Source organism: Colobus angolensis, unplaced genomic scaffold, assembly GCF_000951035.1.
Source record: "Colobus angolensis palliatus isolate OR3802 unplaced genomic scaffold, Cang.pa_1.0 Scaffold224, whole genome shotgun sequence".
NCBI classification, from domain to species: Eukaryota; Metazoa; Chordata; class Mammalia; order Primates; family Cercopithecidae; genus Colobus; species Colobus angolensis.
Genome location: NW_012115422.1, coordinates 678,224 through 689,373, shown reverse-complemented (window position 1 = coordinate 689,373; position 11,150 = coordinate 678,224). Strand labels below are relative to the sequence as shown.

The following is an 11,150-nucleotide window of genomic DNA, read 5'->3' as shown; positions in this document are numbered from 1 at the left end:
CCGCCTCAAAAAAAAAAAAAAAAAAAAGGTATTTAGCAAATTTTTTACAACTGCAAATTTATTACATTGAAAAGTCCCTTTTTTTGCTTATTTTCCTTAAATTACCTGTTGCTTTTTTTTCCCCCCCATCATTGTGCTTCACAGGTATTTTAATATATGCTTTTCATTTCAGGCTTATTCAGAGAAATTCAGAATACATCACTTTGCTCTAGGTTTCGAGATTTTCCTTCAATTAATGGCCTGAATTGCTGGGAAAAATGGCACTACAGTTTATTTTTATCTAACTTCTGGAGAGGGGATGACTTGGGCAATATTTACTCAGATTTGTCATTTGAGTAGCTGTATTTATTTTCAAGGAATTTCTTGACTAGAAAGCTGTTCAATGATGGTTGAATATCTGTCTTTATTACTATTTTGTAAAAAAAAGAAAAAAACTTTAGATGCTGTAAATTTGACTTTTTTTTTTTTAAAAGAAAGTAAAGGGGACATAATGCCAGTATTGTAAAACTAATTTGTGTCTGAGTTACTATGTTCTTCGACAAAAGCTCAGTACTTCTAAATTTGATGCTGGTCAGAAAAAATTTCAGTGGATCCTCCAGGTGAGCAGTAACCTTAAGAAGATAAAGATTGGATTTTAGACACACTTTAGATTCTAGTATATAGGTTTAAATATTTGTAGTTGACTCAAAATGCCAAGAGACTGAAATGAAACATTCGTCACTGTAATGTTAGGAAAGGTGACTTAACACATTGTAATTTCTATACCAGATTGAAGTTGCAGAGTGACATGTGACTTTAATGTCTGATGCTTCATTTTAAAATTGTTTAGTAAGTATAATATGAGTGTATTTAAGACAGGTCACTGTTTTAGTTTGGGCCTAGAGATTTGTATTGGGTTCCACAATTTCTCAGCCTTTAGTCTCTCCTCCTTTCTTTTCAGTCTCCTTCACTGAGTCTTAGTTTATCTTTATAAAACACAGATGTGATTGCACCACTCACTTGCTTATAAACCTTTTATAGCTTTCACTCACTATCTACAGGATAAAGTCCAAACAATTTAGTGGGATCTGTGAAGCCATTTACAAGCCTTGATAAAAATGTCTAGTTTTGTTCCCCATTGTTTTCCTCTATGAATATGAGCCTTTTTGGGATCTTTGCTTCAATTCCAAACTTTATATTATTATTTAGGATTTCTCTTTGTCTGTGATTTTACTGTTTCTGTGCCTTTATTAGTGCCTCTTTTTAACTCACTACAGGAAAATCTTATATTCTAATACTACTTTAAAATATATCTATATGAAATCTTTTTTCAATCTTGTATCTTCCACAGTGTTTTGATCATACGACTAGTCTGTGCTACTTTTCACATTGTATTAGCATGGATGTGTGTATGTCTGCTTGGGTTGACAGTGAACCATTTGAAGATTGGGATTGTATGTCATGGGTTTACTCACATGTGTATTTCATCTTGGTAAATTACTTTCAAATATTTGAATTTAGTCATTTAACTGTGGTTCATCCACTGAAATAACTAACTGTATATACTTCTCAACTATGTCTTCATGAAAATTAGGTAGTGAGTTTCTTTAAGAAACTTACAGTTTTTTTTGTTTATCTTATTTGCCTTAAGTTTTATGGAATGGTTTATGTTGAGATAACTGTGTATGTCTTAACTGATTTTTTGGTCATAGATTCTCACTGAGAATATAATTAAACCCTAGATTATCTTTCTCTCCCTTAAATTGTATTAGTACTTTGTCAGAAAGTTGGCATGCTGTTTTAAAGGGCTTCCTTGAAACCCAATCATGGATCTTAGGTTGACAGTGCTGGGCTAGATATGCTTATGTTCCCATTGTCTAATGATATATGGAGTTACTGAACTCACAGGTAGATCTAGAAGGAAGTAGGAGAAGGATGACTTTATTTTGATGATAAATTACATAGGTCTTATTCCCTATCTTTGCCATTGGTCTTGGGGGTAGGAATGACACAAACATGATACAGTGTTTAAGGGCCTGGGTTTTGGAGTTAAGCTTAGCCTAGTTTTAAATCCTGTCTTGTCTATTTGATAGCCATGTGATTTTGTTCCTCAATTTTCTCAGCTGTGAAATAGGGATAATACCTATCTTATAGGATTATTTTAAGGAGTAAATTACATAGTCCTGTAAACCCTTCTCATAGTACTTGGCATATAAAACAAAACCTTAAATGTTAGACATTATTGCTATTATTCCCTTAAGAAAATCTGCTCTTGGACATTGACAGGTAGGGTTTTATTGCTTTCTGCTTTTCTACATTGGATTTTTTCCAATCTTGCCTAATCCATAAACTATGGGGATGGTAACTGAGCTGCTAGTAGGTCCAGAAGTATACAGACTGTGGCTTTACCTGCTATTCTAAGTTTGCAGAAGAATGCCAGACATACACCAGAATACAAAAGATATATGCCAGGCATTCTACTGAGAACTTACAATAGTAGGTAAAGTCACAGTGTGTATGCTCCAGCTTCTGATTCTAGAAAAACCTTTCAGATGGGGCTATGTTGTCATGTGGTCACAGGGCAATGACTTTTTCTGTCCCACTCAAATAGGATGGATTGTCTTTGCAATAACAAAACTAGAAGTGATAATTGTAGTTCATATAGTACTGCTACTGTATTTGAACCCTATTGTGTTTTAAGATAAGTTGAATTTTCAGGTAGTAGGATTTATACCAGTTTTTAGAATTTTTTGAGGGTTGGTTTAAATATACCACAAATACATCACGTTTTTGTTTTCTTCATCCAGACAGGTGATTTGGCTTCTGCACAGTTAGGAGGAGCACCAAACCGATGGGAGGTTTTGTCAGCCACACCTACAACTATAAAAGATGAAGCTGGTAATCTAGTACAGATTCCAAGTGCTGCTACTTCAAGTGGGCAGTATGTTCTTCCCCTTCAGAATTTGCAGAATCAACAAATATTTTCCGTTGCACCTGGATCAGATTCATCAAATGGTACAGTGTCCAGTGTTCAATATCAAGTGATACCACAGATCCAGTCAACAGATGGTCAGCAGGTTCAAATTGGTTTCACAGGCTCTTCAGATAATGGGGGTATAAATCAAGAAAGCAGTCAAATTCAGATCATTCCTGGCTCTAATCAAACCTTACTTGCCTCTGGAACACCTCCTGCTAACATCCAGAATCTCATACCGCAGACTGGTCAAGTCCAGGTTCAGGGAGTTGCAATTGGTGGTTCATCTTTTCCTGGTCAAACCCAAGTAGTTGCTAATGTGCCTCTTGGTCTGCCAGGAAATATTACGTTTGTACCAATCAATAGTGTCGATCTAGATTCTTTGGGACTCTCGGGCAGTTCTCAGACAATGACTGCAGGCATTAATGCCGATGGACATTTGATAAACACAGGACAAGCTATGGATAGTTCAGACAATTCAGAAAGGACTGGTGAGCGGGTTTCTCCTGATATTAATGAAACTAATACTGATACAGATTTATTTGTGCCAACATCCTCTTCATCACAGTTGCCTGTTACGATAGATAGTACAGGTATATTACAACAAAACACAAATAGCTTGACTACATCTAGTGGGCAAGTTCATTCTTCAGATCTTCAGGGAAATTATATCCAGTCGCCTGTTTCTGAAGAGACACAGGCACAGAATATTCAGGTTTCTACAGCACAGCCTGTTGTACAGCATCTACAACTTCAAGAGTCTCAGCAGCCAACCAGTCAAGCCCAAATTGTGCAAGGTATTACACCACAGACAATCCATGGTGTGCAAGCCAGTGGTCAAAATATATCACAACAGGCTTTGCAAAATCTTCAGTTGCAGCTGAATCCTGGAACCTTTTTAATTCAGGCACAGACAGTGACCCCTTCTGGACAGGTAACTTGGCAAACGTTTCAAGTACAAGGGGTCCAGAACTTGCAGAATTTGCAAATACAGAATACTGCTGCCCAACAAATAACTTTGACGCCTGTTCAAACACTCACACTTGGTCAAGTTGCAGCAGGTGGAGCCTTCACTTCAACTCCAGTTAGTCTAAGCACTGGTCAGTTGCCAAATCTACAAACAGTTACAGTAAACTCTATAGATTCTACTGGTATACAGCTACATCCAGGAGAGAATGCTGACAGTCCTGCAGGTGAGTCTTAAGTTATGTCATGCCATAAATAAGTTCAGTGAAAATACACAGAGGGAAATTTTTTGCTTCAGGTATTTATCAGCATCAGGCTCACATTAGAAGTAATGATCAATGTTTGTGTGAAAATACGTTTGTGTGAAAGTAGACATCATTTGTTCTTTGAAAGTTTGTAGTTTTTGAAGTTAGGGATTCATTTTTCTAGTATGCCAATTACATTTACAGTTTTTTCTTAATTTTTTATTTGTTTTGACATTTGATTGATTCAGGATTATAACATTTTTATTTGGCAGGTAGGCTGTCTTGGTTGGCCTTAGTGTAATGTGAATTAAAAATTTTATGCATTATATTTGGTTGAGGCATCAGGTTGGTACAGTGAAAACATGGTACAGGGAATAAATATGCCTCAGCCACTTGCTAGGTGTGTGATTTTGGCCAGGTTATTTTTCTTTTGCAAACTTGGTTTCCTCCTTGTCTAAAATGGAGGTGTTGGCATAGGTAACTGTCTAGGTGACCTTCCAGACCAAAAATTCTTTGATTCTTTGATAGTGGTCATTACATTAATCTTAGCTGTGCTAGAAATAGTCGTCAATAGTATTAGTAGACATTTCAGAAGTCTACTCTTTGAATGTTGTATAAGAATTAAATAATAAAGTTTAAAAAGAGATAGTGTAATTTTTACCCTATTAATGTTGTCTGTCTAGATAACATTTGATTGAATGTTTTGTTGTGCATTAAGTCCTGAACTTTATTACTTTAATTCTGTTTTGTATTTGGATTTCTGTGGAGATTGTACTATTAACATTCTTTCACCAGGTCAGTGATTCTAAACGCTTAAAAGTGGGACACTTTAACTGAACTGATTCACGTAACTCCCATCACCATTTAAAGATTATCTTTTTTCTTTTGATAAATTTGTGATACATGCCTAGAAAATTGGAATGGCCTTAGAACCTCAGATCTGTATTTGGAAATCCTTTAATTACATTTGAGCCTTCTGAAGCTGTGATGATTTTTTTTAGGGGTTGGGATTAGGATTTCTGAAGCTGGTTTAGAGCAGTGGTTTTTTTTTTTTTTCTTCTTTTTTTGAGATGGAGTCTCGCTCTGTCACACAGGCTGGAGTGCAGTGGCGCGATCTCAGCTCACTGCAACCTCTGCCTTCTGGGTTCAAGCAGTTCTCGTGCCTCAGCCTCACGAGTAGCTGGGATTAGCTGGGATTGCAGGTGCATGCCACCACGTCCAGCTAATTTTTGTATTTTTAATAGAGATGGGGTTTCACCATGTTGGCCAGGCAGGTTACAAACTCCTGACCTCAAGTGATCCGCCCACCTTGGCCTCCCAAAGTGCTGGGATTACAGGTGTGAGCCACCACTCTGCTCTTGGCCTAGAGCAGTAGTTCTTAAAATGTGATCTGTGGACCATTGGATATCCCTGAGACCCTCTGAGAGGTCCTTCTTATCAAGCTACACTAAGAAATTATTTGCCTTTTTCTCTGTGTTGACACTTTCAGTGGTGGTGGATAAGACTGCTTGTGTCTTAGCGTATATCAAGGCAGTGACAGCAGACTGTAATAGTTGTTGCTATATTCTTCATGACCATGCACTTGCAGTTAAAGAAAAATCCCAGTTTCACTCAAGAATGGCCTTGATGAACAGTAAGAAATTTACTAAATCTTGACCCTTGAGGGCTGCATGTCTTAAAAAATAATAGCTTTATTGGGATATGATTCACATACCATAAAACTCACTGTTTATACAATTCGCTGGTTTTAACTATGGTCATAGAGTTGTACAACCATCATCACTATCTAGTTTTAGAGCATTTTTATTACCCCAAAAGGAAACCTATACTCTTCAGCAGTCACTCTTCATTCCCTTCCCCTCAGACCCTGACAACCACTGCTCTACTTTCTGTCCCTTTGGATTTGCCAGTTATTTCATATCAGTGTAATTGTACAATATGTGACCTTTGGTGTTGTGGTTTCTTTCATTTAGCATGATGTTTTCAAGGTTCATCTGTGTCATAGTATGTGTCAGAACCTCATTTCTTTATATGGCTGAGTACTATTCCATTGTATGCATATACCACATTTTATTTATCTGCCGATAGACATTTAGGTTGTTTCCACTTTTTGGCTCTTATGAATAGTGCTGCTGTGAGCATTTGTGTAGGTAGCATTTTGTGTGGAAATGTTTTCTTTTGGATATGTACCTGGGACTGGATTGCTGAGTTGTATGGCAGTTGGGTTTAACTGGTTTTCTAAAGAGACCATACCGTTTTACGTTCTCATTGACAGTGTGTTGAGGGTCCCAGTTTCTCTCTAGTGCCACCAACCTTTTATTGCACATCTTTCTGATTACAGCCATCCTAATGGGTATGAAGTGGTATCTCTTTATGGTTTTGGTTTGTAGTTACTACTACATGTCTTTGTAGTATTCTCTGTGATGAAATGGGAAATACGCTTTAATAAAGCATTTTTGCTGCATATCAAAATAAGAATTGTTTAAAAAACCACCTTTTTCCCTCAGTTATGCAGTTCTGTGAGTTGCAAGCTGAACTAGATGCTGTTTTCATCAAATATTGTTTTTACTTGAAAGAATGATAAACTGGTTTTGAGATTAATGTAGTTAAGTGACAGATATTTCCTCAAAAAAAAAAAATAAAAATGAAGTGAGCCTGTCATGTGAAGGAAAAAAACTGGAAAGCATTTGCTGCTGATGACAAAATTTGCACTTTCCAGTGAAAATTAGAATTTTGGGAAATTCAAATCTATTATGAGCTTGATACCTTCTTAATACTAAATGTTTTTCTGATGAGATGGGTAGTGATACTAACAGCTTTTTTGGTATTGTATTTTAATGAAATGTGCTAACACTTGGAAGATCTGTGGTAGTTCAGTGAACCAGCAGATTTCAAATGACCAACTCATTATATTACAAAATTGTGCATGGGTAAAAGATCCATTCAAAGTGCAAGATAGACCAATAACAGTATAGAAAGTTTACAGTAGTGTCAGGTTCCACATTTGTACTGAACTTTAAGAAACTGCCACCTTTAAATTTGGTGTAGTATTCAAAGAAAACCTACAATTGGCTGAAAAGAGTACTTTATTCTTGCCCTTTCCAGGTACATATCCGTGAGGGTAGATACTCTATTCATAAGCTTCAGCCCGAACCATGTATTGCAAGAGATTGAGTGCAGGAGCAGATCTGAGACTTTAAATGTCTTCTTTTATTCACTCTAGACATTACAGAGATTTGTGAAAATGTAAAACATGGTTTTCTCATTAAATTTTTTGTTGTTTTGAAAAATGTTTTTCATAAAATGTTAATTTATGTTAATGTAATGGGTTTATTTTTAAATGAATTAAATTTAAATTTCTGTTTATGATTCAGTAAATATCAATTTACACATACACTACATGAACAAAAGTTTTTTGTGAACGTCAGTAATATGTAAGTTTGGAAAGGAGTTCTGAGACTAAAAGGTTTGAGAGTTAGGTGACAGATTACTAAAGACATGAAAGATAGTTTTTAGAAACCAGTTTTTAATGTGTTTACAAAATTAATGTTACAGAGTTCTATAGGTGTTAGAAAAAAATCTCTAGAAACTTTGATTTTTGTGGATTTATGTTGGTCATGAAATGATGTTGTTATGAAGCACTAAGTTCTTCAGTAATTTCTTTTCAAATGTTACCAGAATAAAAAAACTGTATGTATTTAATACAAAATGGAATTTTAGTTTATTGAATGGTGCCCAAGAAGGGTAAAATAAATACTCCAGAAAGCCATTAAATTTGAATTTTTTCCTGATTTTAAAGGAATGGGGATATTAGTTGTGAAAGTAAAAGTTAAAGAAAGTGAGAATAAAAATGCTGGATAAGACATAGCATATTTAGTAATAAAAACTAGGAAGTTTTCATTTTGAGGATATAAACTTTCTCTTGGTATACTTTCTAATTGGCAAGAAGGGAGATACATTAAGATGCTTTTTTTCACCAGAAAATCAGAGCAAAATATTTGTTTCAGTGGTAACGTGTAGTATGCCCAGATGAAAATGCTGAAAACTTTGACATCCTTGGTTTGCCTTTTTTTTTTTTTTTTTAAGGAGACAGGGTCTCTGTCTTCTAGGCTGAAATGCAGGGCCATGATTATAACACATTGTGATCTCAAACTTCTGGCCTGAGTCTCCTGAATGTGTAGAACTGCAGACTGGCACCACCGTGCCCAGCTAAGTTTTAAATGTTTTGTAGAGATGGCATCTTGCTATGTTGCCCAGGTTGGTCTTGAACTGCTTGGCACAAGGAGTCCTCTTGCCTTGGCTTCCCAAAGTGTTGGAATTACAGGCATGAGCCACTGTGCCTAGCCTGTACTGTACTTTTGATAAGCATGACATTTATGTAACAATTTCGCAAAATAAAGGAGAAAGTATTTATTTATTTATTTTTTAAACCAGGGCTCTGGAATTTGCCTTTTTGTTTGTTTTTGTTAAGTTTAAAGGACCCCTTTAATAAAAATGACCTCTACTCCAGCCTGTTTTAAGCAGTAAATCTGACTTTGGTTCCTTCTTTTTTGGGGTACTTTTACTACTCTTTATCCTTTAGAAACCAAATTTCCATCTTCCTGGAAACATCAGGCGCCAAACTGAAACCCTGCTAATCTTACATATTTCTGTCCATTTGTGGCTCACTGAGAAAAGCATGCTGCTTTAGGAAACTTCGTTGTTGTCTCATTTTTACCTTTTCATTGCTATGTAAGCAATGAAACTGGGTAAGAGGAGGCAAAGTATGAATTTATGTATCTTTCCAGTGTCAAAATTTTCCCCCAATTTAAGCCAAGACTTAATTCAGTCTCAAATTTTAGTCCTCTACCAGATTTTGTTTTATCTAAAATACAGTTTTTCAAGACTGGGCACATTTAAAATGGAGTCAGGTGTTTGAAGTTGGAAGAAGAGTTTATAGAAGTCATTTCTTCTTAAAAGCAAACAACTTAATGTTTAGAATTCCCCATTATTCATGAAAAACTGGACAGTTGCAGGTTAACTGGTAGCTGTCTTTTTGTATTAGAGAAAATAAAAACCTTACAAAAGGTAGGAATTTTTAACTTAATATTTAAGGTTTTTTTTTTATTATATTTTAAGTTCTAGGGTACATGTGCACAACGTGCAGGTTTGTTACATATGTATACATGTGCCATGTTGGTGTGCTGCACCCTGTAACTCGTCATTTACATTAGGTATATCTCCTAATGCTATCCTTCCCCCCTTCCCACATGCAGAAAAGCCCAAAGTTAGATTCATTGCTGAAAACAAGAGCCTGGAATAGGGCTCATTTTTGTTAAAGGGGAGCTACAGAAAGTTGTTGCTGTTTGTTATCCTGAGGTATGACTTAAATGAAGATTTACAGAGATGAGACGACGATGCAGGAAAATAGGAGGACATCAGCACAGTCTTACGACCACCACATGTGAACCAGTCTGAACCATTGAACTGTTAGCTGAGTGTTTGGATTTGTGATATAGCCAGTATTTACTACTTGGAAGACTTATATATGAGTTCTGGGGCTTGCAAAAATGGCAGACCCATAATTGTAATACTGAGAAAGATAGAAAAAAATTATATTCAAGATGATCCTGAAAACCTAAATTCCAAAATACGTGAAGGCAAAATCTATGAAAGATAGCTGATAAAATCAACAATTAGGAGATGAATTCATGTCAGATTAAAGAAAATAAACCATTCTGTTAAAGACTTTAAAAGTCAGTATGCTTGTAATTGTCAGTGAGATAAAAGAAGCAATAGCATTTATAGAAAAGAAGTGAAACAAAAACAGTAGATATGAAAAAACAATCAAATCCTGGACATGAGAAACACATTTCATTGATTCTAAGACACATTTCTGAAATTGGGGTGCATCTTGCAATTCAAGGCATGTCAGTGTTTCTGTCTCTCTCTCTTTTTTTTTTTTTAACTGGTAGCGCTTTGTCTTAGATGAAATATAAAAGTTTTTCGGGGAGAAAAAAGACAACCTTTAGAATGGATTGAGCAAATAGTAATATACTGAGGAATTTACCCAGAATACCACACAGATAATGAACGAGCAGTTAAGACATGGAGGATAGATTGAGAGCCACCAGTGTAGAAATTTCAGAGAAAAAGAATAAAGTGAATGGCAAGAGAAGCAACGTTTGATGAAATAATGGCTAAGAATTTTCTTGTGTTGAAGAAATACAATCTACAGATCATTTTATTTCAAGTATGTAGATAAGTAGAAATAAGTTCATCTCTGACTTAAACTGAAATCACAGACAGTACAGAGATGTTACATTAACATCTTGAATGTTAACAGAGAGAAGACAGATTACTTACAAGGAATGATAGATAGCCCAGCCAAGCATGGTGGCTCGTGCCTGTAATCCCCCCCAAAAATAAAGCCAGGTGTGGTGGTATGCACTTGTAGTTGTAGTTACTGGGGAGGCTAAGTTGGGAGGATTGCTTGAGCCTGGCAGGTCGAGGCTGCGTTGAGCTGTGATTGTGCCACTGCACTCCACACTGGTGACAGAGTGAGGCCCTGTCTCAAAAAAAAAGAAGGCATATCTTTCTTTTTAGCCACACAGATGTCAGAAGATCATGGAGTAGTATTCAGAGTGCTGAGAGAAAATAACCAGCTGCCCAGAATTCAGTGGGCAATTAAACTACTCAAGATTTAGAGTTTAGTGAAGATATTTAAAATACTAATACTTAAAGACCTTTATTGAACTGACTACTGTAGGATTAAGTAGGAAAAATGGATCCTGAGGAAATGAGTTGGAAATGAGGAAATAACAGTAATTACAGAAATGGATTTTAAAAATTGGTAATTTGAATCCCAATGTGGTGGTATATGCCTTTAGTTCCAGCTACTCAGGAGGCTGAGGTGGGAGAATTGCTTGAGGCCAGGAGTTTAAGACCAGCTTGGGCAAGATAGACCACCATCTCTTAAAAAAAAAAAAAAAAAATTGATAATATTG

At 36.0% G+C, this 11,150-nt stretch overlaps 1 protein-coding gene across 1 annotated transcript in view; it reads left to right on the top strand.

Moving 5' to 3' along the window:
- The window catches only part of SP3 (Sp3 transcription factor), a 55,225-nt gene that overhangs the window by 5,234 nt on the left and 38,841 nt on the right, over positions 1 to 11,150 (top strand). Inside the window, exons 2-3 of the mRNA XM_011943970.1 lie at positions 2,787 to 2,999; positions 3,033 to 4,146. Coding sequence (XP_011799360.1) covers positions 3,363 to 4,146 — 784 coding nt within the window. The 5' untranslated portion in view covers positions 2,787 to 2,999; positions 3,033 to 3,362. The remainder of the gene's footprint in view (positions 1 to 2,786; positions 3,000 to 3,032; positions 4,147 to 11,150) is intronic.